The 26,530-nt window shown below is 48.3% G+C and overlaps 1 protein-coding gene, 1 pseudogene and 5 gene segments (V, D, J or C); 6 read left to right on the plus strand and 1 right to left on the minus strand.

Moving 5' to 3' along the window:
- Positions 1-828: 828 nt before the first annotated feature.
- On the plus strand, positions 829-6,225 carry LOC129658401 (T cell receptor beta variable 5-5-like). The segment is given in 3 exon segments: positions 829-886; positions 1,021-1,334; positions 6,046-6,225. Coding segments are annotated over 3 exon segments (543 nt in total).
- Positions 6,226-8,437: 2,212 nt separating this feature from the next.
- Positions 8,438-8,707, minus strand: LOC129658699 (dynein light chain 1, cytoplasmic-like). The gene has a single exon (XM_055589554.1). It carries the CDS (start codon positions 8,669-8,671, stop codon positions 8,438-8,440), a length of 234 nt encoding a protein of 77 aa, XP_055445529.1. The 5' UTR covers positions 8,672-8,707.
- A 717-nt stretch (positions 8,708-9,424) lies between these two features.
- Positions 9,425-10,011, plus strand: LOC129658403 (T cell receptor beta variable 9-like). The segment is given in 2 exon segments: positions 9,425-9,476; positions 9,608-10,011. Coding segments are annotated over 2 exon segments (453 nt in total).
- A 4,674-nt stretch (positions 10,012-14,685) lies between these two features.
- Positions 14,686-15,170, plus strand: LOC129658404 (T cell receptor beta variable 6-6-like). The segment is given in 2 exon segments: positions 14,686-14,734; positions 14,821-15,170. Coding segments are annotated over 2 exon segments (399 nt in total).
- A 1,683-nt stretch (positions 15,171-16,853) lies between these two features.
- Positions 16,854-17,720, plus strand: LOC129658700 (T cell receptor beta variable 5-1-like). The segment is given in 2 exon segments: positions 16,854-16,950; positions 17,084-17,720. Coding segments are annotated over 2 exon segments (453 nt in total).
- An 867-nt stretch (positions 17,721-18,587) lies between these two features.
- Positions 18,588-19,098, plus strand: LOC129658701 (T cell receptor beta variable 6-4-like; annotated as a pseudogene).
- Positions 19,099-20,758: 1,660 nt separating this feature from the next.
- LOC129658702 (T cell receptor beta variable 9-like) lies at positions 20,759-21,547 on the plus strand. The segment is given in 2 exon segments: positions 20,759-20,807; positions 20,941-21,547. Coding segments are annotated over 2 exon segments (540 nt in total).
- Positions 21,548-26,530: the final 4,983 nt, after the last annotated feature.

Raw genomic sequence — 26,530 nt, forward strand, 5'->3', positions numbered from 1 at the left:
TACCGTGATAGCAACGGTGGAGCAATTTTTTTTTCTTAGTCAAAGTGTCTCTTCATACAATCTTTTACCTCCAGAGGCTGAGTGGATTTCAAGACCAACCCTAATTCAGCCAGGCTGGGGAGGCATAAGAACAGGAGTGTGAGTGTGTGTGTGTATGTGTGTGTGTGTGTGTGTGGAGGGGTTGTCCTGAGGGCTGTTGGGAATTTCTATTCCTGCTTTAGACCTAAAGTGCAAATCCATGAGACTGTGGACCATTGGCCACTAGGAGCCACTGTGGGTCCATGGTAAGCAGGCTGCCTGGGAGGGGTTGAAGAGGCACCCAAGAGAGCGGAGCTTAAGGGAACCTTGACTACATGCCTGCATCAGGGAGCAGGTTTGAGTTCCCGCAGTGCTTCCAGGACACAAGGAACCAGCACAGACTCCTCACTGCCCAGGGGAGTGGGGTCGTCCCTGGAACTTCAGGATGTACTCAGGGGGACCCTGCAAAGGAAGTGGAGGGTGAGGGGTTCGGGTGGCTGGTGAGGGCTCGGTGATGAGTGTCAGGAAGGAGCAGAGAGAGGAGAAGAAGTCATATTGTGGACATATGGAGACATGGGAAGAATGCACACTTCACACCCACCCTTTGCTGAGCAGTTGTGCAGGACAGGGAAGGGCATAGAGGAGCCACCCCTGGGTCCTCCCAAGGGGTCTAGTGGACAAGGGCAGCCTGCAGAGACACAGAGCAGTGATGTCATAGGCAAATGCTCCAATCAGGGAAGCAGGAGGGTCAGCACTTTACACCACTCACCCCAGGAGGCAGCAGCCAGCCAGCAGCAGTCTTGGGTTCCTGATGCTGCCATGGGCTCCAGGCTCCTCTGCTGTGTGACTCTCTGCCTCCTGGGAGCAGGTGAGTCCTGGACACAGTGTGGGAGCTTCTGAGATGCCTTTGCCTCCCTGAGATAGAAGCCTGGCGATGAGGGCTGCAGCAGGAGGCTTCCCCTGTGCTCTGCCCTCAGCTTCCTTCTGTCTCCTTCCCAACAGGCCTGGTGGATTCTGAAGTCACCCAGACCCCCAAATACCTGATCAAATCAAGAAAGCAGCAAGCGACTCTGAGATGTTCCCCTGACTCTGGACACAGCTCTGTGAACTGGTACCAACAGGCCCTGGGCCAGGGCCCCCAGTTCCTCGTTCAGTATTACCGCGGACAAGTTAGTGGAGGAGAAAATATGCCAGATCGATTCTCAGCAAAACAATTTAGTGACTTTCACTCTGAGCTGAATTTGAGCTCCTTGGAGCTGACAGACTCAGCCATGTATCTCTGTGCCAGCAGCCAAGACACAGCCCTGCATGATCAGGTGCCTCTGGGACAAAAACACTCCTGCCCCAGCTCAGGAAGCAGCCTTGAGGGTGTTGGCTGCCAGCCAGCCAGGCCCAGGCTCTGGTAGAGTGGACAGATTTTCCCAGAAATTGTTTCTTTACTGTGTTTTAATGCTCACAAAGATCATGCAAGATAAGTATTCTTTTAATTATTTATACACTCGAGGGGAACTGACTTGCCCAGGTCTCATACTTCATTACTGTCAGACAAGGAATTAGACTCACGTCTGTCCTCAACACCTGTGGTCCTTGCCCCCCTTAGAACTGTCCCCCCATAGAACAAACATATGTATACATGTTTTAAAGGAGTAGGTTCACATAGTTGTTAAGGCTGGTAAGTCCCAAAACTGGATACTGGGCTGGTGGTAGAGACCCAGGGAAAGCTGAGTTTTAGTTCAAAAGCTGAATAACTAATGGTCCAGATTGAAGGCCATCACCAGGACAATTATCTCTTACTTGGGGAGGATCAGTCTCTCTGTTCTATTCGTGTCTTCACTGGTTAAATGATGCCCACCAACACTATGAAACGTCATCTGTTTACAATGTTACAATGTTAATCTAACCTCATATTAAAGTCTATGTGTTTCCATGTTAATCTCTTCCAACAACACCCTCATATAACACCCAGAATAATGTTTAAATAAATACCTGTGGCATAGTCAAGGTGATACATTATAATAGCATCACACCATGTTCCACTGTTGTATAACTACTTAATAAGCAGGAAGTCCCTGGCACATAACAACACTCTGGACTTCTTGATTCCCTTTGCTAAACTCTGACAGCCTCTTTTACCATTTTCTAGGTGCAAAGGTAGAAATGGACATATGTTACCTTGAAATCCTGTAGTTGAGGGTATCAGAAGTGACAGGAAAAAAGTATTTATGCCTGATGAGTCATCACATGAAATTAACAAGAGTGTGTAATATATATGCCTCCTCAGATATTTTAAAGTGTGAATTATATGTGTGTGCTCAGTTGTATCTGACTCTTTGCGACCCTATGCACTGTAGCCTGCCAGGCGCCTCGTCTATGGGATTCCCAAGGCAAAATTCTGCAGTGGGTTTCCATTTCCCTCTCCAGGACATCTTCCTGACTCAGGGATCAAATCCACATCTCCTCAATGGCAGCTGGATTCTTTACCACTGTGCCACCTGGGAAGCTCTACAGTTAACCTTTAACTCACGTGTGCTTTAGGGTCCCTGAGACATCCACAACACCGTAATCAAAACTTTGTGTATAACTTCACATTCATCCATCTGTGTGTGGGATTCCAGGTCTACAGATTCAGCCAGTCAAATTGGGCAGTACCTTCAGTTCAGTACAGTCACTCAGTCGTGTCTGACTTCTGAGACCCCATGTTTGACTACAGCATGCCAGGCTTCCCTGTCCATCACCAATTCCCGGAGCTTGCTCAAACTCAAGTCCATGGAGTCAGTGATGCCATTCAACCATCTCATGCTCTGTCGTCCCCTTCTCCTCCCACCTTCAATCTCTCCCAGCATCAGTGTCTTTTCCAATGAATCAGCTCTTCACATCTTGTGGCCAAAGTATTGGCATTTCAGCTTCAGTCCTTCCAAAGAATATTTAGGACTGATTTCCCTTAGGATTGACTGCTTTGATATCCTTGCTGTCCAAGGGACTCTCAAGAGTCGTCTCCAACACCACAGTTCTAAAGCATCAGTTGTTCGGCACTCAGCTTTCTTTATGGTCCAGCTCTCACATCCATACATGAGTAATGGAAAAACCATAGCTTTGACTAGACAGACCTTGATTGACAAAGTGATGTCTCTGCTTTTTAATATGCTGTCTAGGTTTGTCATTGCTTTTCTTCCAAGGAGGAAGAGTCTTTTAGTTTCCCTTAATAAGTATTTATTAAAACATCCACACAAAAATGGACCTACTCAATTCCAACCTGTGTTGTTCAAAGTTCAGCTGTAAATACCATAAACATTACACACTGTATAATGGACAGAGTATATGCATGTGCCATGCAACATCCACCCTATTACAATACAGAACATTTCCATCACCAGAAAGTTTCTTCAGGTCCCTTTCCCATACCTCTCTCCTTCCCTGACTACCAACAATATGATGTCTGTTGCTAGAGATGTGTTTTACTCAGGCATCTTTTTACTGAAAATATAAGCTCTATACCCATTAAAACAATTCTCTTTTAGGCAAGTGTAAAATATTGAAGAAAGTTAGGAGCTCCTGGAAAGTCTTATGGTTAGAGAAGTATTTGAAACCATGTGAGCACCACATCCATGTCAGGGACTATCCTATCTGGAGATGGACAGTTTGATAAAATGACCATTAAAAGGTCATGCCAGCTGCTACAAGCTATTTTTGTAAAATTTATTTACTCACTTTCATAAATTTGTCCTCATGAGCCCATTCCCTGAAATCACTTGATAATGATATTTTGAGAAGAAGTTATCACTTCCCAGGAATTGATGTTGAGATTCCATGAGATGCACACATAGCTGGGTTTCATGCTCACTCAGTGTGTTCTCCCCTGGCAAGACCGTGGACACTAGGAATTTTGGTGAGATACCATTCCATGTTGAGACACAGGTCCCCTTTGCTTCGACCGTAAGTATCCAAGACACAGGCCTTGAGATGGAAAGCTGCTCTTTCTCTTCTGGCATGGCCTGGGCATGAGTCTCCTGTGCTGGGTGCCCTGCTGTCTTCTGGAAGAAAGAAGTTCTGAGCATGGATGTGGAACCACTAGTGGGCTTGCCAGACCCAGGTCAAGTCTTGCTGCTGTGGTCATAAATTCAGACTCCTTTGCTGCTTCTGACTTTTGTTTCTATGCCTTTCTATCCCAGGTGCCAGGAATGCAGCATTACTCAGACCCCAGACATGTGGTTGGGATCAAGGAAAACAGAACATCAGGAGGTCATCACAGGTCCAAAACCATGTAACCAGGACCAGGTGCATAATTTGCAGGGTCCATGTTTCAACTATTGTTGAGTGTTTGAAGATCACAACAGCAGAGCATTGCATCAAGTACAGGGTCCTTCAAAGTGGGAGCTTCTGTGTAACAAGATAGTTCGGGACCCTGTGGTATCTGTTAATTAAGATCAGGCATACTACATAAGGGTTTCCCCTGGTGGCTCAGATGGTAAAGAGTCTGCCTGCAATGCAGGAGACCCAGGTTTGATCCCTGGGTCAGGAAGATCCCTTGGAGAAGGAAATGACAATCCACTCCAGTATTCTTGTTTGGAAAATCCCATGGACAGAGGAGCCTGGTGGGAGAAATCTAGTCCATGGTGTTGCAGAGTTGGACACAACTGAGTGACTAACACTTTCACTTTCATCTATGCTACTTAGGGAGTTACATGCGTGGAATGGCTGTCTCAAATAAAAAGGGAGCAGTTTTCATTTGCCCCGATCTGCCACCTCCCTCCAGTCCCTTCCTCATCTGTATTCCTTTGTGCTCCCATGTCACCCACGGTGCTGAGCAGCCATCTACTCTCCTCGGAGAAAGGTGGGTTAGAGCTGTGCTGCTCCCCCCATTCAGACACAGGAAGCATGTCCTCTGGTGAACATGAAGGAGCCGTAGCTGCATTCAGCAGGTGCCCAGTCTATCAGCCAATTGGTAAGAAATAGACTCAAAGGATTCCTCAAATGTCCATGAGCCTGCCCCAAGGCTGGGGAACCAGATACCAGAAGAATCAGGTGGAAGGAAAAAAAAACACAATGCGATCAACTAAACAAAGTAGAAACGGACACTTGAAGGCACAGGTGGGACACAAGAGTCATAAAGGGCAGCAGAGGCTATGAGGACTTTTCCCCAAGAATCCAAACTAAGAAATCCCATTACATATGTAAAGTAGAGAGCTAGTGGGAAGCTGCTGTACTGCACAGGGAGCTCAGCTCTTTGCCCTCTGAGGACCTAGAGGGGTCAAGTGCAGGGCTCAGAGGGAGGGAAGTTCAAGAGGGAGGGGATATATGCATACTAATGGCTGAGTCACGTGGTGTACAGCACAAACCAACACACTTTGCAAAGCAATTAGACTCCAGTTAAAAATAACTTTAAAAAGGCTACCTAAATATGTGGATAAATAAGACAAATATAAGTTTAATGAAGAATTATCTCTGGAACAAAGTATACATAAAGTTGCAAACAGTTTTACAGGTTACAACTTGTAAGGCTGATGCCTGTTGATCTGGATGGGTCTTCCTGTTGTGAACAGTTCTCTCAGGTTCATTTCTGATTTGAGCCTCTGGGGGAAGGGGCGTGGCCCCTGAGTGACAAGTTGGCTCTGGAGCCTGGCAGGGAGAGTGACATCTCAGAAGGACTCCCTGGAGAGCGCCTCTCCCTCTCATCCACACACACACCAGAGGGCCCTCTGCAACCCCACCCCCGCCATGAGCCCCTGCTTCCTGGGCTGTGTGGTCTTCTGTCTCCTGCAGGCAGGTGAGTCCTGGGGGGCAGGGGCCCCTTCGGGGTGCCAGCACTAAGCCTGTGTGCTGTGACTACAGCACCGGTCCTCCTTCTCCACAGGGGCGGTCCATGCTGGGGTCACTCAGGACCCCAGATTCCAGGTCGTGAGGTCAGGACAGAAAGCGACACTGAGATGCACTCAGGATCTGAAACACGATTATATGTACTGGTACCGACAAGACGTGGGACACGGAATGAGGCTGATCCATTACTCAAATGACCCTCCTGACACACAGAAGGGAGATGTACCCGAGGGCTACAGCGTCTCCAGACCAAGCACAGAGGACTTCCCTCTCACACTGGAGTCTGCCAACCGCTCCCAGACATCTGCGTACTTCTGCGCCAGCAGTTACTCCACAGCGCTGCAGGGTCACCTCCTCTCTGTGCAAAAAGGCAAGGCAGCCCCTTGCTTGTAGGCTCCTAGCACCAGCAGCCTCAGGGCTTTGCTGCCACGTGCCTGCAGTGTGACCCTGAGAGTGTGGTCTGTGCTGGCCCGGACCTCACTCCAGGCCATGTGGACATGTGTCCACCATCCATTGCTGTCTTTTCTCTGTATCCTCCCTGTGAACCGGGAGTTTCCCCCGCTCTGACTCCTAGTCATCACCTGAGCCTGAGACCTCCAGGAGGGAAGATTGTTTGTAAACTAGATAAAAAGAGGCCCTCGTGTCCCACCTCAGGCAGCTCATCGCTGTCTCTCTGGAAGGTTCTCCCCCAGCCTGGCTCTCGTGTGCTCTCTTCTCTTGCCCACCTTTCCTGGGTGGGTAAGTCACTCCTCTCCCACCTTCCTGGCCCTTTCTACTCCAGCCACATTGTTCCTCCTTCATCTGAGTCACGAAAGTGAAAGTCGCTCAGTCATGTCCGCATCTTTGCGACCCCATGCACTGTGTAGTCCCTGGAATTCTCCAGGCCAGAATACTGGAGTGGGCAGCCTTTCCCTTCTCCAGTGGATCTTCCCCACCCAGGGTCTCCTGCATTGCAGGTGGATTCTTAACCAACTGAGCTATGGTCACGTCCCTTCCCAAATCACAAGGTAGTTTTTAAAGTGGCTTGTCCACGTGGTCTGCTTTGAGGAAGCTGTCTGGAGTCATCAAAGAGAAACCAACTTCAGTTGATTACCAATTGTCCAAAACTTCATGTGAGTCCACTGAAAGAGGACGGACTGTCTGTGTGTGTTTTCCGTCCAGCCCCACCGATCTCCTTAGCATCTCACCTAACCTAGGCCAGGTTGGCCCACCTCCCTCATCAAAATCTTCTCAAAGTCAAAATATATCCTCCATTGCCTCATGATATCAAGATTTTATAAGTGCAGAGATAAATGAATCCATATATATAAAACCTCTTTATAAAATGCATTACCTGGAATTCGGTAATAAGCTTAATTTCAATAGGAAATCTAGAAATATATGCATCTGATTAATCAGAAGTAGTTATGGAATACATGTGTCCTGGCGGATTCACTTGAGATCTTGAGAGTATTTACCTTATGGTCATGTATTTTCATCTCAGCTAACTACTGCCCCTGTAGTGGTGCAATAATTTCCTCCTTCTTAGTAAAAGTGTCAGATCGTTCAGTCTTTTACCTCCAGAGGATAAGAGTGGATTTCAGGATCCACCCTAATTCTCTCAGACTGGGAAGGCAGTAGATCAGGGGTGTGTATTTGTGTGTCTATGTGTAGAGGGGTTGCAGGTGGGGTTGTGGGGAATATCTATTCTTTTTTTGCTTTAATTGTGTCTTTTAATGAAAGCTCCAACTCATATGTGAACATAGCCAGTTCAAGCACAGCACAGCAGGCTTGTAAGTTTAAATTCCTGCAGACTTTAGTAGAATCACAAGGAGGGCTGCTACTTAAAAGCTTTTTCCCTTTAAGACCACCTATGATCTTTAGAGTATACTTTGGCCAGGCAGGGGAGGGGAAATGTCTAGAGCCCAACAGATTTCTCATTAGCCCAACTTTCTTACCAGCTTGTTTCCATTTCACAGCCCTAGAAAGCTTAAAGGTCTTCCATGACACACTCATCATCTCGTGAGGCCTAAGGCCCAGAGCACTCTATAGCTGTTATCACAAAAGGAGTGCTTAAAGAATGTACTTATCAGATTAGGAGTAAGAGTTGGTCCAGTAGTTTCTCTGCCGTGCCTCTCTCAACACGCACTTCTGAGTAGCATTCTCCCTTGCACGACAGGAGCAGGATGGGCAAGAATGAAACACAAGAGTGCTGAATAGGCTAGTCTGTTACATCCCGCAGAAACTTCAAGGAATCACCCCCACCAGCCTACCCAAGATCAACTAAAGAGGCCATCTTCAACTCTAGATTATTTGAACAAACGGTTTATTAACACACCCTTCTCCAAAAGACTTCTTTCTTTAAAGCAATGGATTTCGAAGAGAAAAAAAACATGGGCAGAGAAGTATGGAATAGAAAATAAATACAAATGTAAGCCATTTTGATAATTGCTTTATAACCACAACAAACCAGTACAGAGAATGCCCCATACAAAACCCAATAAAGGTTCAAAGATGGAGGTGTTCCCTTAGGCAGGGCTGAAGACTTCAGTCTCTGGTATTTGGACCTTAGGCTGCAGTCCTGGTTTTTGGATGGATCAATAGGTGTGTGGCACAGTCCATGCTTTTAACCAGATTTGAACAGGAGATTGACCACTTGGCCCAGGTAGCAGCAGATGAAGATTTTGGTTTCATATGTCACATAACTACAGAAGTTCCTCCCCACGATGCAGTGCCACACGGGGTTGTACTTCTTGTTAGACTCCTTCTTGATGTGGGCCGGGATGCCCTTCTCTGTATTATACTTCTCCAGTGCCTGAGTAGCACACTCCACTGAGTCCTGTTGCATCTCCTCTGACATATCAGCATTCTTGATCACAGCCTTTCAGTTACATATGCTCACCAAGGAGCAGGGGCTGGCCTTGGTCTCCTGGGGAAGGCGCTGGCCAGGCTCACACCTGCATAGCAAGGCGGTCACTACCAAAGCCACGAAGCATTTAATTTCTATTCTTGATTTAGACAGAAGGCACAGATCTGTGAGACTGTGGACCATGGGCCAGTAGGAGGCACTGTGGGTCCATGGTAAGCAGGGTGTGCTGGGAGGGGTTGAGAGCCACCCTGGAGAGGGCAGCTTAAGGGAACCTTGGCTACATGCCTGCATCAGGGAGCAGGTTTGAGTTCCCTGAGTGGTCCAGACACATGGACCCAGCACAGACTCCTCACTGCCCAGGGGAGTGGGGACTTGCCTGGAGCCTCAGGATGTGTCCAGGGGGCCGTCTCCTGGAGCAGCATGGGGAGTGGAGGGTGAGGGATTAGTGTGGCTGGTGAGGGCTGGGTGATGAGTGTCAGGCAGGGACAGGAAGAGAAGAAAAAGGCATGTGATGGGCATATGGGGACATGGGGACAGTGCTTACCTCACACCCACCCTTTGCTGAGGGGCTGTGCAGGACAGGGAAGGGCATAGAGGAGTCCACCATGGATCCTGCCAAGGGGTCCAGTGGATCAGGAAACAGCCTGCAGAGACACAGGGCAGTGACATAGGCAAACGCTCCGATAGACCACTCTCCCCAGGAGTCCCACCTCCTGCCAGCAGTGGTCTTGGGTTCCTGATGCTGCCATGGGCTCCAGGCTCCTCTGCTGTGTGACTCTCTGCCTTCTGGGAGCAGGTGAGTCCTGGACACAGTGTGGGAGCTTCTGAGATGTCGTCGCCTCCCTGAGATAGAAGCCTGGCGATGAGGGCTGCAGCAGGAGGCTTCCCCTGTGCTCTGCCCTCAGCTTCCTTGTCTCTTCCCAACAGGCCTGGTGGATTCTGGAGTCACCCAGACTCCCAAATACCTGATCAAATCAAGAAAGCAGCAAGCGACTCTGAGATGTTCCCCTCACTCTGGACACTTCTCTGTGTACTGGTACCAACAGGCCCTGGGCCAGGGCCCCCAGTTCCTCGTTCAGTATTACAACCTGAAAGTGAGGGGAGAATCTCACCTCCTGGATCGATTCTCAGGAAAACAGTTCAGTGACTCTCGCTCTGAGCTGAACTTGACCTCCTTGGAGCTGATGGACTGTGCCATGTATCTCTGTGCCAGCAGCCAAGACACAGACCTGCATGATCAGATGCCTCTGGGACAAAAACACTCCTACCCCAGCTCAGGAAGTGGTTGCCAGGGTGTCAGTTGCCAGCCAGCGAGACCCAGACCCAGGTAGAACTGATAGACTTTCCCAGACATTCTTTCCTTTGTATGTTTTAATGCTCACAAAGATCATGCAAGATAAAGAGTATTTTAACTGTTTATACATCTGATGGGAAGTGACTTGCCCAGGCCTCATATTTCCTAACTGCCAGACAAGGAATCAGAATCAAGGCTGTCCTCAATACCTGTGTTTCCTGCTCCCCATCTTTTAAAGGAGTTCGTTCCACATAGCTCTTACAGCTGACAAATCCAAATCTCCAGGTTGGACTGGTGAATCTAGAGGTTCAGGGAGAGCTGATGTTTAAATTCAAAGGCCCAAGAACTGATGGTCCTGTTTGAAGGCCATCAGCTGAACAGTTGTCTCTTACCTGGGGTGGGGGGGATCAGACTTTTCCTTCTATACATATCTTCACTGGTTGGAAGAGGCCCACTAAGACTATGGAATGGAAGATCATCTGTTTCAAATGTTAATCTAATTTAATGTTAAAATCTACCTATTTATATGTTCAGTTCAGTTCAGTTCAATCGCTCAGTCATGTCTGACTCTTTGTGACTCCATGAATCACAGCACGCCAGGTCTCCCTGTCCATCACCAACTCCCGGAGTTCACTCAGACTCACATCCATTGAATCAGTGATGCCATGTAGCCATCTCATCCTCTGTTGTCCCCTTCTCCTCCTGCCCCCAATCCCTCCCAGCATCAGAGTCTTTTCCAATGAGTCAACTCTTCGCATGAGGTGGCCAAAGTACTGGAGTTTCAGCTTCAACATCATTCCCTCCAAAGAAATCCCAGGGCTGATCTCCTTCAGAACGGACTGCTTGGATCTCCTTGCAGTCCAAGGGACTCTCAAGAGTCTTCTCCAACATCACAGTTCAAAAGCATCAATTCTTCAGCGTTCAGCCTTCTTCACAGTCCAACTCTCACATTCATACATGACCATAGGAAAAACCAGAGCCTTGACTAGACGGACCTTTGTTGGCAAAGTAATGTCTCTGCTTTTGAATATGCTAGCTAGGTTGGTCATAACTTTCCTTCCAAGGAGTAAGTGTCTTTTAATTTCATGGCTGCAGTCACCATCTGCAGTGATTTTGGAGCCCAAAAAAATAAAGTCTGACACTGTTTCCACTGTTTCCCCATCTATTTGCCATGAAGTCATGGGACCGGATGCGTGATCTTCGTTTTCTGAATGTTGAGTTTTAAGCCAATTTTTTCACTCTCCTCTTTCACTTTCATCAAGAGGCTTTTGAGTTCCTCTTCACTTTCTGCCATAAGGGTGGTGTCATCTACATATCTGAGGTTATTGATATTTCTCCCAGCAATCTTGATTTCAACTTGTTCTTCTTCCAGTCCAGCATTTCTCATGATGTACTCTGCATAGAAGTCAAATAAGCAGGGTGACAGTATACAGCCTTGACGTACTCCTTTTCCTATTTGGAACCAGTCTGTTGTTCCATGTCCAATTCTAACTGTTGCTTCCTGACCTGCATACATGTTTCTCAAGAGGCAGGACAGGTGGTCTGGTATTCCCATCTCTTTCAGAATTTTCCACTCTTTATTGTGATCCACATAGTCAAAGGCTTTGGTATAGTCAATAAAGCAGAAATAGATGTTTTTCTGGAACTCTCTTGCTTTTTCCATGATCCAGCAGATGTTGGCAATTTGATCTCTGGTTCCTCTGCCTTTTCTAAAACCAGCTTGAACATCAGGAAGTTCACGGTTCACATATTGCTGAAGCCTGGCTTGGAGAATTTATATGTTAACCTCTTCCAAAAATACCTTCACTTAACATCCAGAATAAAGTTTAATTAAATGTCTCTGGCACAGTCAAGGAGACATGTTCAATTAGCCACCACACCACCTTACTTTCATAAGTATTTAATAAGCATGAAGTCCCTGGCATATAACAGGACTCTGGATTTCTTGATTCCCTTTGCTAACCTCTGACAGCCTCTTCTACCATTTCCTAGGTGCAAAGGTAGAGATGGACATGTTTTGCCTTGGAAGCCTTTAATTGAGGACATTAGAAGTCCCAGTGAAAGGAATATTATGCCTAATGATTCATTACATGAACTAAAAAAGTGTATGTAACATCTCACCTCAGATTTTTTTTAATCACTTTTATTGATATTTGAACTGTAGTTTACCAGTAAACAATGTAGGTTTTAGGGTCCCTGAACCTCCTACAACTTTATAGACTGGGGGCTCCCCTGACAGCTCACTTGGTAAAGAATCCACCTGCAATGCAGAAGACCCCAGTTTGATTCCTGGGTCGGGAAGATCCACTGCAGAAGGAATAGGCTACCCACTCCAGTGTTCTTGGGCTTCCCTTGTGGCTCAGCTGGTAAAGAATCCACCTGCAATGCAGGAGACCTGAGTTGGGAAGATCCCCTGGAGAAGGGAAAGTCTACCCTACCCACTCCAGTATTCTGTCCTGGAGAATTCCATGAACTGTATAGTCCATGGGATTGCAAAGAGTCGGACACAACTGAGCAATTTTCAATTGCACATTCAACGGTGTATTTGAGATTCCACATGCATGGATTCAACCAATCACAGCTGTTCAGTATCTTAGTACATATTTATTAAAATATCCACCCACAAGTGGACCCACTCCCTCAAAACTTGTGTTGTTCAAGGATCAAGTGTATATTCACACTGTATAATGAAGAGATCTATGGTTTGATCAATATATATGTATATGCTGATGAAACATCTGTCCCTTTAAGACAGAGAACATTTTATCAGCAGATATTCCCTCAGGCCCCGTTTCTGGGACTCTCTCCTTCCCTGACAACCAACAGTATGATTTCTGTTGCTGTAGATTTGTTTTGCTCATGCATTTTTTTGGTGAAAACTTAATGTCTATACCCATCAGAACAATTCCTTTTTAGCCTGAAGCTAAATATGTAAGACAGTTAAGCGCTCCTGGAAAGTGTTATAATTAAAAAAGTGCTTGACCACGTGAGATACCATTTCCGTGTGATGGACAATCCTAACTGGGGATTGATGGTTTGATAAAATGACCATCAAAGATCTTACCAGCTGGTACAGGCTGTTTTTGTAAAATTTATTGACGCAATTTCATAGATTTCTTTTTCTCATGAACCCTTTTTCTGAAATCATTTTATAATGATTTTTTGTTAATATTCTATGAGAAACAACTTAGCAAGGCTTCAGATTCACGCACTAGGTCCTGGGCTGGCCTGACCACCAGCAGCAGTTGTATCCGTGAGTGATAATTCCATGTGGGAGAAGGGTTCCTATGACTTGATGCCAAGGATTCAGGCCACAGGCCTTGAGCTGGAAAGGCCCCTTTCTTCTGGCCTGGCCTGGGTATGACACCCCTTACGGTGTGCTTCTGTCTCCTGGACCAGAGAAGTCCTGAGCACATGCATGGAACCACTCGAGGGCTTGCCAGGCCCAGATTCAAGCCTGGTCGTTGTGGTTTTGACATGAGGGTCCTTCTTTGTTTCTCGCTTTAGTTTCAGTGTCTTTCTGTCCCAGGACCAGGAGTATTTAGTCACCCAGACATTAGACGTGTGGTCAGGCTAAAGGGAAACCAACCATCAGGAGGGCACAGCAGGTCTAAAATCGTGAAACCAGGATCTGGCACATAATTTGCAGAGTCCGTGGTTCAAAGACTATTGAGAATTTGAAGATCCCAACAGCAGAGCGTCGCTCTAAGTACAGGGTCCTTTTGAGTGTGAGGTTTGTGCAACAAGGTACACTCTAGGGCTCCAGGATATCAATTTATTACTGGCAGTCATGCTTCACAAGGAAGTATTTCCATGGGGTGGATGTCTCACATAAAGTCAGAGCACTTTTCATTTATCCTGGAGTCCGGCACTTCTCCCCAAATCCCTCTCATATATATGTTCCTTTGTTTAAAAATGTCATCCGCGTTGAGCAACCAGCTTCTGGCCACAAAGAAAGTTCTGTCTTAGGGCTGCGGTGGTTCTACTTGCTGTGTCCCCTCCCTGCGCCCTCAGACTCGGGAAGCACATACTTTGGCAAACATGAAGCCGCTGTACCTGCATTTGGCAGGTGTCCTGGTGGGCTGCCGTCTATGCCGTCCCACAGACTTGGACACGACTGAAGCAACTTAGTAGCAGCAGCAGCAGCAGCTGTATGTTAGTGAACTGAGAAGAAATAGAGCCAAGTGATTTCTCAAATAGTGATGAGTCTGCCCTGCAGTTAAGGAACCAGACCCCAAAGAATCACTGTAGGTGAGAGGACAGGAGCAGGACTAGGTCAGTTGAGCAAAGAGGAAACCACACTTGAGGGAGTATTCGGGATGCATGGGGCATAAAGGACAGCAGGAAGCCCTAAGGATTTCCTCTGAGAATCAAAACTACAGAAATATGTAGACAAATATGCTCATATACAAATTAAGGAATTATCTCTGGAGTAAAACATACATAAAAGGTACAAACTACTCTAAGGAAAGGTTACAGCACTTTGTAAGACTTACGGCTGTTCAGACCATGTCCAAGCAATCTGTCCAAGCCATCTCCCTGTTCTAATCACTTTGATTTGAGCCTCTAGGGGAAGGGGCGTGGCCGCCATGTGACAGGTTGTCTCTGGGGCCTGGAGGGACAGTGACATCTCAGAAGGACTCCCTGGAGAGCCCCTCGCCCTCTCATCCACACTCAGACCAGACGGTCCTCCACCTGCCCCTGCCCCGCCATGAGCCCCTGCCTCCTGGGCTGTGTGGTCTTCTGTCTCCTGCAGGCAGGTGAGTCCTGGGGGCAGGGTCCCCTTCGGGGTGCCAGCACTAAGCCTGTCCTCTGTGACTGCAGCATCCGTCCTCCTCCTCCACAGGGGCAGTCCATGCTGGTGTCACTCAGGACCCCAGATTCCAGATCGAGAGGAGAGGACAGAGCACGACACTGACATGTACTCAGGATCTGGATCATAACTATATGTACTGGTACCCACAAGACCTGGGACACGGGCTGAGGCTGATCTATTATTCAGCTGGGCCTCCCACCACAGAGAAAGGAGACGTGCCCAACGGGTACAGAGTCTCCAGATCAAGCACAGAGAACTTCCCTCTCACGCTGGAGTCTGCCAACCACTCCCAGACATCTGTGTACTTCTGTGCCAGCAGTTACTCCACGGTGCTGCATGGCCACCTGCTCTCTGTGCAAAAAGACAGGGGGTCCAAGTGAAAGCTCCTAGAACCGGGAGCCTCAGGGCTTGGTTAGCCATGTGCCTGCAGTGTGACCCTAGGTGTATGGACTAGGCTGACCCAAACTTCACTCAGGGACTCCGAGACATATGTCCACCATCCATGTCTGTCTTTCCCCTGCATCCTCCCTGTGAACCAAGAAGATGTTTCTCCAGCTCTGACTGCTAGTCATCACCTGAGCCTGAGACCTCCAGGAGGGAAGGTTGCTGGTAAATTAGATAAAAACAGATCACCTTGTCTCACTTCAATGCTTCCTCTGGAAGGTTCTCCCCGACTGGCTCTCATGTGGTCTCTGCTCTTGCCCACCTTTCTTGGGTGGACAGGACATCCTGTCCTCACCTCCCTGGCTCCCTCTACCACACCCATGCTGCTCCTCCCTCATCCAGGTCATGTCCCTTCCCAAGTCACAGGGAAGCCTTTAAAGTGCCCTCTCCACATGGTCTGCTTTGAGCAAGTTGTCTGGAGTCATCAAAGAGAAATCAGCTTCAGTTAATTATCAATTATCCAAATCTCATGTGAGTCCATCTGAAGGAGAGACTGGCTTTCTATGTACATCCTCCCGCCCCTGACTTCCTCAGCATCTCACCTAACCTCGGCCAGCTTGGCACCACCTCCCTCATCAAAATCTTCTCAAAGTCAAAATATATCTTCCATTGCCCCATTACATCAAGATTTCATAAGTGCAGAAATATATGAGTTCGTATATATAAAACCTCTTTACAAATTGTATCAACTAGAATTTGGAAATGCTTAATTTATACAAGACATCTGGAAATACATGTATCCGATTCATCAGAGGTAGGTATGGGATACAGGTCTCCAGGCAGTCACGTGAGATCCTCAGAGTGTTTCTTTTATGGCGATTATTTCCATCTTGGCTGAGTACCATCACTGCAGTGGTGCAGCGATTCTTTCCTTCTTAGTAGCAATGTCGGACCATTGAGTCTTCAACTTCCAGAGGCTAAGAGTAGATTTGAAGATGAACCGTAATTCAGCCAGGATGGGAAGGCAGTAGAACACTAGAATGTGAGTGTGTGTGTGAGTGTGTGTGTGTGTGTGAGTGTGTATTAAGGCTATGGGGTTTCTGTACCCTTGCTTTAGACAGAGGATGCAAATCCATGAGACTGTGAACCACTGGCAAGTAGGAGGCACTGTGGCCCATGCAACCAGGTGAGCTGGGAGGGGTGAGCATCACCCAGCAGAGGGAGCTTTAGGGAACCTTAACTGCATGCCTGTGTCAGGGAACAGGCTTGAGTTCCCTGAGAGATCCTGGGACACATGGAGCCAGCACAGGCTCCTCGGTGCCAAGGAAGTGGGGACTTGCCTGGAGCTTCGGGATGTACTCAGGGGGGGCTGCATGGGAAGTGGAGGGTGAGGGGTCCGGGCGGCTGCTGAGGGCTTGGTGACGAGTGTCAGGAAGGAGCAGAGAGGGGAGAACAAGCCGTATTGTAGACATATGGAGACATAGGGAGAGTGCACACTTCAAACCCACCCTTTGCTGAGGGGCTGTGCAGCACAGGGAAGGGCACAGAGGTGCTGGCCCTGCATATTGGTAAGGGGTCAGATTGGACAAGGGCAGCATGCAGAGACACAGAGCAGTGACGTCATAGGCAAATGCGCCAATCAAGGAAGCAGGAGGGTCAGCACTTTACACCACACAGCCAAGGAGCCCCGCCCCAGCCAGCAGCAGTCTTGGGTTCCTGATGCTGCCATGGGCTCCAGGCTCCTCTGCTGTGTGACTCTCTGCCTTCTGGGAGCAGGTGAGTCCTGGACACAGTGTGGGAGCTTCTGAGATGTCTTTGCTTCCCTGAGATAGAAGCCTGGCGATGAGGGCTGCAGCAGGAGGCTTCCCTGTGCTCTTCCCTCAACTTCCTTCTGTCTCCTCCCCAACAGGCCTGGTGGATTCTGGGGTCACCCAGACCCCCAAATACCTGATCAAACCAAGAAAGCAGCAAGCGATTCTGAGATGTTCCCCTGCATCTGGACACCGCTCTGTGTACTGGTACCAACAGGTCCTGGGCCAGGGCCCCCAATTCCTCATTCAGTATTTCAACAGGCAAGAGAATGAGAAAGGAAACCTATCAGATCGATTTTCAGGAAAACAGTTCAGTGACTCTCGCGCTGAGCTGAACTTGACTTCCTTGGAGCTGACGGACTCAGCTGTGTATCTCTGTGCCAGCAGCCAAGACACAGCCCTGCATGATCAGGTGCCTCTGGGACAAAAACTCTCCTGCCCCAACTCAGGAAGTGGTGGTGAGCATGTTGGCTGCCAGTGTGCCAAGCCCAGTCTCTGCTAGAGCAATAGATTTTCCCAGACATTCATTTCTTGATATGTTGTAATGCTCACTAAGATCATGCAAGGTAAGTATTATTTTAACTGTTTATATATCTGAGGGGATGTGAATTGCCCAGATCTCATACCTCATGACTGTTACAGCTAGGATTGCAGCTCAAGTTTCTTTTCAACACCTGTGGTCCCTTTCCTCATGGAACCATCTCCATACAGAGCAAGTTACATATACGCATTGTGTTATGTGTAACAAGATACAGTTTGGGGCTCTGTGATATGAACTGTTACTCAATGAATGGCAGCCACGCATCACAAGGAGGTATTCCCATGAAAAGAATGTCTCAAATAAAAAAGAGCACTTTTCACTTACCCTGGTGCCACGTCTCACCATTGTGCTCCTAAGTCTGCATTACATTCTGCCAATCCGTCGTCCTGTGCTGGGCAACCAGCTTCTCTCCACCCAGAAAGGTGGGTCACAGGCCTGAGGCCTCTCCCGACATGGGAAGGGAGGGCTCCTGTGAACATGAAGGAGCTGTACCTGCCTTTGGCAGGTGGACTGTCTGTCAGTGAGTTGATAAGAACAGATCCAAACAATTCCTCAAATGTTGATGAGCCTTCAATGAGGTTGGGAGCAGATACCTGGAGAAACATGGTAGGTGGAGGGCCATTCTCAGGGCTGTGATCAATTAAAGCAGAAATGGGCCTTGAAGTCCTACTGGGACACATATTATAAAGGAGAGCAGGAAGCTAGAGGGAATTTCCAAAGATGCAGAGCTATAGAAATATGTAGATGAATTAAAGTAATATACACATTTATGAAGATTAACTTCGCAATGAAGTATAGATAAAACTGCACACTGTTTACAGATGGGTTACAACAATTGTGAGGCTGATGCCCATTAAGCCGGATGGGTCTCCCTGTTGTGAACCATTCACTCAGGTTCATTTCTGATTTGAGCCTCTGGGGGAAGGGGCGTGGCCCCTGAGTGACAAGTTGGCTCTGGGGCCTGGAGGGACAGTGACATCTCAGAAGGACTCCCTGGAGAGCCCCTCTCCCCTCTCATCCACACACACCTCAGAAGGCCCTCCGCCTGCCCTGCCCCCACCATGAGCCCCTGCCTCCTGGGCTGTATAGTCTTCTGTCTCCTGCAGGCAGGTGAGTCCTGGGGAGCAGGGTCCCCTTCGGGGTGCCAGCACTAAGCCTGTCCTCTGTGACTTCAGCATGGGTCCTCCTTCTCCACAGGGGCGGTCCATGCTGGGGTCACTCAGGACCCCAGATTCCAGGTCGTGAGGAGAGGACAGAGCATGACACTGAAATGTACTCAGGATCCGGGTCTTGACCGCATGTACTGGTACCGACAAGACCTGGGACATGGGCTGAGGCTGATCCATTACTCAGCTGGTGTGCACACCTGCGAGCCAGGAGACATGCCCCATGGGTACAGCGTCTCTAGATCAAACACAGAGAACTTTCCTCTCACGCTGGAGTCTGCCAAATGCTCCCAGACAGTTGTATATTTCTGTGCCAGCAGTTACTCCATGGAGCTGCAGGGTCACACCTGCTCTCTGTTGAAAAAGATAAGGGCCTACATGCCGGATCCTAGCACTGGGAACCTAAAGCCCTGGGGACCACGTGCCAGCACTGTGACCCTGATGTGTGACCTGGACAGGCCTGGATTTGACCCCAGGGACTCAGACACACGTGTCCACCATCAGTCTCTGTCTTTCCTCTGCATCCTCCCTGGATACAGTTCGGACTGTATCCAGTTCTGACTAGTTCTGAGTCTTCCTCATCAGCTTAAGACCTCCCGAAGGGAAGAATATTAGTAAATCAGATATATCTAGACCCTCTTGTCTCTCCCAGAACCTCATTGCTGTCTCTCTGGAAGTTTCTCCGGCAGCCTAGCTTTCAAGTGCTCCCTGCTCTTGCCCACCAGAGGGGCGGGTCTTTCCCCCTATGCTGCCTTGGGCTCAGCTCCCCTGCCCTCTCTGTCCAGACACACTTCTCTCCCCTCATCTGGGTCATGTCCCTTCCCATGACACAGGGAACTTTGTAACCAAGCGTAAGCGGTCGTGTTTGAGCAAGTTCTTGGGGTCATCAAAGAGAAAACAACCTCAGTTAATTAGAAACCAGCCAAAATCCCTTGGGAGTCCATTCCCAGGAGGAGAGACAGGCGGGGGGTGTGTGTTCTCCTTCCTGCACCTCTTTCTTAGCATCTCAATTAACCTGGACCAGGTTGCCACCATTTCCTTCAGAGAAATATTCTCAAAGTCAAAATACTTCCTCCATGGTATCTTACTATATCAAGATTTACAAGTTCATAGGAAATAAATAGGTTAATACACATTTCAATAGGAAATCTGAAAATATATGCCTCTGATCAATCAGAAGTAGTTATGAAGACATGTTTGCAGGCAGATTCACTTGAGATCCTCTGAGCGTTTATTTTATGACATATATTTCCATTTTAGCTAACTACCATCATTGTAGTGGTGAAGCAATGATTTCCTTGTTAGGAAAACGGTCAGATCATACAGTCTTCTACCTCCAGAGGCTAAGAGTGGATTTGAAGATCAACCCTAATCAGCCAGGCTAGGAAGGCAGTAGAACAGATATGTGTGTGTGTGTGTGTTTGTATTTAGGGTGTGGGATTTTTGAAACCTTGCTTCCAAGGCTGCAAATCCATGAGACCATGGACCTTCAGCCACTAGGAGGCACTGTGTTTCCATAGTAAGCAGGGTGCCCTGGGAGGGGTTGAGAGTCACCTGGAGAAGGAAGCTTAAGGGAACCTTGGCTACATGCCTGCACCTGGGAGCAGGTTTGAGTTCCCTGAGTGGTCCTGGGACACATGGAGCCAGCACAGACTCCTCTCTGCTCAGGGAAGAGGGATCCTGCCTGGAGCCTCAGGATGTGCCCAGGGGGCCATCTGTGGAGCAGCATGGGAAGGGGAGGGTGAGAAGTTGGGGTATCTGGTGAGGGCTGGGTGTCGGGAAGTGTCAGACGGAGCAGAACAAATGTGTGTGGACACATGGGACCAGGGGACGAAGCTCCCCTCACACCTATCCTTCCTGGCGGCTGTCAGGACAGGGAATGGCATAGAGGAGCCAGCCCTGGGTCCTGCCAAGGGGTCCTGGGAACAAGGGCAGCCTGCAGAGACACAGAGCAGTGATGTCATAGGCAAGTGCTCCAATCAGGGAACAGGAGGGTCAGCACTTTACACCACTCACCCCAGGAGCCCCGCCCCCAGCCAGCAGCAGTCCTGGGTCCTGATGCTGCCATGGGCTCCAGGCTCCTCTGTTGTGTGACTCTCTGCCTCCTGGGAGCAGGTGAGTCCTGGACACAGTGTGGGAGCTTCTGAGATGTCTTTGCCTCCCTGAGATAGAAGCCTGGCGATGAGGGCTGCAACAGGAGGCTCCCCTGTGCTCTGTTCTCAGCTTCCTTCTGTCTCCTTCCCAACAGGTCTGGTGGATTCTGGCGTCACCCAGACCCCCAAATATCTGATCAAACCAAGAAAGCAGCAAGTGATACTGAGATGTTCCCCTGAGTCTGGACACCTCTCTGTAATCTGGTACAAACAGGCCCGGGGCCAGGGCCCCCAGTTCCTTGTTCAGTATTATAATGGGCGAGAGAATGAAAAAGGAAACATGCCAGATCGATTCTCAGGTGAACAGTTCGGTGACTCTAGCTCTCAGATGAATCTGAGCTCCTTGGAGCTGACAGACTCAGCCGTGTATCTCTGTGCCAGCAGCAAGACACAGCCCTGCATTATCAGGTGCCTCTGGGACAAAAACACTTCTGCCCTAGCTCAGGAAGTGGCTGTGAGGGTGACTGCCTCCCTTCCAGGCCTCGATAGATCCGATAGACTCTCCCAGAAATTCTTTCTCTGGTCTGTTTTAATGCTCCCAAAGATCATGCTAGGTAAATATTATTTTACCTGTTCATACATCTGAGGGGAACTGACTTGTCCACATCTTATATGTCATTGCTTTCAGAGCAAGGAATTTGATTCAAGCCTGTCCTCATCACTTTTGGTCTTTGCCCCCATAAAACTTTCCCCCACATAGAATAAATAATACACAGAAACACACACACACGCACACAAACACACACATACACACATACACGTTTTATTTATTTATTTTTTTGGTTTATATGTGTATAATTTTTTTTTAATTTAATTTTATTTTTTAAACTTTACATAATTGTATTAGTTTTGCCAAATATCAAAATGAATCCGCCACAGGTATACATGTGTTCCCCATCCTGAACCCTCCTCCCTCCTCTCTCCCCATTCCATCCCTCTGGGTCGTCCCAGTGCACCAGCCCCAAGCATCCAGTATCGCACATACACGTTTTAAAGCAATTGGCTCACAAAGTTGTTAAGACTGGTAAGTCCAAATGCTGCAAGCGGGTCTGGTGCTACTAGAGACTGAGGGGAGCTGATGTTTAAGTTCAAAAGCAGAAGAACTAACGGTCCAGTGTGAAGGCCATCGGCTGACAATTATCTCTTTCTTGGGGGAGGATCAGTTTTTTCATCTATTCATCTCTTCACCTGGTTTCATGAAGGCCACTGACATTATGGAGGGTCATCTGCTTTACGAATTAAAATGTTAATCTAATCTATTATTAAAACATACCTATTCACATGTTGAAGGTGAAGTCGCTCAGTTGTGTCCGACTCTTTGTGACTCCATGGACTGTAGCCCACGAGGCTCCTCCATCCATGGAATTTCTAGGTAAGAATATTGGAGTGGGTTGCCATTTCCTTCTCCAGGGCATCTTCCAGGGATTGAACCCGGGTCTTCCACATTGCGGGCAGACGCTTTACCATCTGAGCCAAAAAATATCCCTCTTTGGAGCACCCAAAAAATAAAACTAAATATCCAAGGCAGAGTCTAGTTGACATATTATGTTAGTCAGGACACCACCTTCCAGGGCTTCACAAGAATTTAGTAAGCATGAAGTCCCTGGCAGGTGACAGGACTCTGGATTTCTTCACTCCCTTTGCTAATTTCTGACAGCCTCCTCTAGTGCTTCCTAGGTGCAAAAGTAGATATGGACACATTTTGACTTCAAACCCTATACTTGAGGACTTCAGATGTCATAGGAAATAAAGTAATTATGCTTGCCGGTTCCATACATGAGATAAACAGAGCGTGTAACTTACCCTCAGGCGTTTTTACATTAACTTTATTGCCATATGAATTATAGTTAACATTTGAATAATGTGAAGTTTGGGGGCCCTGAACCAGCCTTAACCCTGCTGTAAAATTTGTTTAAAATTCAGTCAACCCTGTTTATGATTTCACATCCACAGATTCAACCAGGCACAGTTGTGTGGTACTGTGAAAAGTGAAAGTGAATGTCACTCAATCGGGTCTGACTCTTTGCAACCCCATGGACTATGCAGTCCCTGAAATATAAATTCTCTCCAGGCCAGAATACTGGAGTGGGTAGTCTTTCCCTTCTCCAGCAGATCTTCCCAACCCAGGGATCCAACTCAGGTCTCTCACACTGCAGGCAGATTCTTTACCAGATGAACAACATGGTCTGTAGTTAGTATCTATTAAAAAGTCCAATCAAAACTGAACGCATGAAATTCAAAATCGTGTGGTCCAAGGGGTCCGCTGTATATACAGTAACGTTACACACTGCACAGTGAACAGATGAATGGTTCTGATCAATCCGTGTGTGTGTGCCCACGGAACGTTCACCTATAAAGGCTGAGAACATTTCATCACCAAAAATCCTCTGAGGCCCCATTCCCAGGCCTGTCTCCTTCCCTGACAACCAGCAGTATGATTTATGTTGCCATCATTTTTTTTTAAGTCCTCTTTAGCCCAGAGCTAAATATTTAAGTGATTGCCCCTGGAAAGTATTTTGGTTGAAGAAGTTCTTGAAAGCATGTGAGCACCATATCCATGTCAGGGACTATCCTATCTGGAGATGGATGGTTTGGAAAATGACCATCCAAAGGTCTTTTCTGCTGGTACAAGGTTTTTTTTTTTTTAATGCACGTTCATAAATTTCTTTTCTCATGCACAAAATATCTGAAATGATTTTATGATGCTATTTTGAGAGGAAGTCCTCATCTCCTAGGAAATTCCTTTAGCTCCCATGTGATATGCACACAGCAAGGCCTCCTGCTCACACACTGGTGCTGGGACTGAGCAGACAACCAGCAGCAGCAATTTGGTGAGAGATCATTTCATGTCAGGAGAAGGCTTGTCTTTGATTTGACCCCCGCGTCCAAGTCACAGGAGTTGAATTGAAAAGTCCCCCTTTCTGTAGCGCCCTGGCCTGGTCACTAGTCTCCTGCGCTGTGGGTCTCACTGTCTCTTGGACCAGAGACATTCTGAGCACAGGTATGGATCCCATGGACTTGCCAGGCCCCGATTCAAGGCTTTTTTATGGCTACAACATCGAGCTCATTCATTGCTTCTGACTTTAGTTTCTGTGTTTTTGTCTCTGAGGCCCAGGGAATGGTTAGTCCCCCAGACCCCAGACGTGTGATCAGGTTCCGTGGAAACCAGCTCATCAGCAGGTCACCACGGTCACCCACTCATGACCATGTGCACGATATTCAGGTTCAGAAATTATTGAGAATTTGAAAATCAGAGCAGCAGAGCATGGCAGCCAGTGCAGGGTCCTTCCAAATGTGAGGTTTGTGCATGTGATCCAGTCTGGGGCTCTAGGATATCGGTTACTGAATGGCTGCCCTGCTTCACAAGGAAGTACACCCATGCAATGGATGTCTCAGGTAAAATCGGAGGATTTTTCCTTTACCCCGGGGTCAGCCATCTCTCCTGACATCCCTCCCACGTCTGTACTCCTTTGTGCCAACATGTCATCCGTGGTGCTGGACAACCAGCTTCTCTCCTCAAAGCAAGCTGGGTCACAGGCCTGAGGGGGTTCGGCTTGCTGCTCCCCCACCCCTCAGACACGACGGAAAGCACGTGCTCAGGTGGACATGAAGGCGCCGAGCCTGTGTGTGAGAGGCACCCTGTCAGTTGGTGAATTAATAAGAAAGAGCCCAAGGATTCCTCAAGTGTCAATGAGCCTGCCCTAAGGTTGAGGAACCAGATTCTGGAATCTAGTGCTGCACTTATTTCCTTCTTAGTAGAAATGTCTGATCATACAGTGTTTTACCTCCACAGGCTAAGACTAGACTTGAAGATCAGCCCTAATTCATCCAGGCTGGGAAGGCAGCAGATGAGGGGTGTGTGTATGGGTGTGTGTGTTTGTGTGCGTAGGGGTTGAAAGTGTGGAGTGCGGAGAATTTGTATTCTTGTTTTAGATGGAAGGCACAGATCCATGAAACCATTGGCCTCTAGGAGGCACTGTGGGCCCATGGTAAGCAGGGTGTACTGGGAGGGATTGAGAGTCACCCTGGAGAGGGCAGCTTAGGGGAACCTTGGCTACATGCCTGTATCAGAAAGCAGGTTTGAGTTCCCTGAGTGGTCCAGACACATGGACCCAGCACAGACTCCTCACTTCCCAGGGGAATGGGAACATGCCTGGAGCCTCAGGATATGCCCAGGGGATCTTCTTCTGGAGCAGCATGGGGAGTGGAGGGTGAAGGGATTAGTGTGGCTGGTGAGGGCTGGGTGATGAGTGTCAGGCAGGGACAGGAAGAGAAGAAAAAGGCACGTTAAGGGCATATGGGGACATGGGGACAGTGCTCACTTCACACCCACCCTTGGCTGAGGACCTGTGCAGAACAAGGAATGGCTTAGATGAACCAGCCCTGGGTCCTGCCAAGGGGTCCAGTGGACAAAGGCAGCCTGCAGAGACACAGAGCAGTGACGTCATAGGCAAAGGCTCCAATCAGGGAAGCAGGAGGGTCAGCACTCTACACCACTCACCCCAGGAGCCCAGCCCCCAGCCAGCAGTAGTCCTGGGTTCCCGAAGCTGCCATGGGTTCCAGGCTCCTCTGCTGTGTAACTCTCTGCCTCCTGGGAGCAGGTGAGTCCTGGACACAGTGTGGGGGCTTCTGAGATGTCTTTGCCTCCCTGAGATAGAAGCCTGATGAGGAGGGCTGCAGCAGGAGGCTTCCCTGTGCTCTGCCCTTAGCTTTCTTGTCTCCTCCCCAACAGGCCTGGTGGATTCTGAAGTCACCCAGACCCCCAAATACCTGATCAAATCAAGAAAACAGCAAGTGATACTGAGATGTTCCCCTGAGTCTGGACACCGATCTGTGTACTGGTCCCAACGGGCCCTGGGCCAAGGCCTCCAATTCCTCATTCAGTATTACAATAGGGCAGAGAATGAGAAAGGAAACATGTCAGATCGATTCTCAGGAAAACAGTTCAGTGACTCTAGCTCTGAGCTGAACTTGACTTCCTTGGAGCTGACGAACTCAGCCGTGTATCTCTGTGCCAGCAGCCAAGACACAGCCCTGCATGATCAGGTGCCTCTGGGACAAAAACACTCCTGCCCCAACTCAGGAAGTGATGCCTGAGTGTCAGCTGCCAGCCTGCCAAGCCCAGTCTCTGGTGGAGTGAGAGACTTTCCCAGACATTCACTTCTTGATATGTTTTAATGCTCACTAACGTCATCAAGGTAAGTACCATTTTATCTGTTTGTACATCTCAGGGAAGTGAGTTGCCCAGATCTCATACTTCATAAGTGTTTCAGCTAGCATCCCGGCTCAAGTGTGTTCTCAACACCCGTGGTCTCTTCGCTCATGGATCTGTGTACACAGCAAGTTGCATATACGCATTGTGTTACGTGTAACAAGATACAGTTCGGGGCTCTGTGATATGCACTGTTACTCAATGAATGGCAGCCACACTTCACAAGGAGGTATTCCCATGAGAGGAATGTCTCAAATAAAAACTGAGCATTTTTCATTACCCTGGCGTCTGCACCTCCCTCCCCGTCCCTCCTGCATCTGTACTCCTTCGTGTCAAAATGTCATTCTGTGCCTGGCACCCAGCTTATCTCCACCCAGAGGGTGGGTCACCGGCATGAGGGGGCTTTGCTTGCTCCCTCCCCCCACACGGGAATCAAGGCTGCTGTGAACATGAAGGAGCTGTACCTGCGTTTG

The sequence above is a fragment of the Bubalus kerabau genome, chromosome 8 (genome assembly GCF_029407905.1).
Source record: "Bubalus kerabau isolate K-KA32 ecotype Philippines breed swamp buffalo chromosome 8, PCC_UOA_SB_1v2, whole genome shotgun sequence".
In the NCBI taxonomy this organism is placed as follows: Eukaryota; Metazoa; Chordata; class Mammalia; order Artiodactyla; family Bovidae; genus Bubalus; species Bubalus kerabau.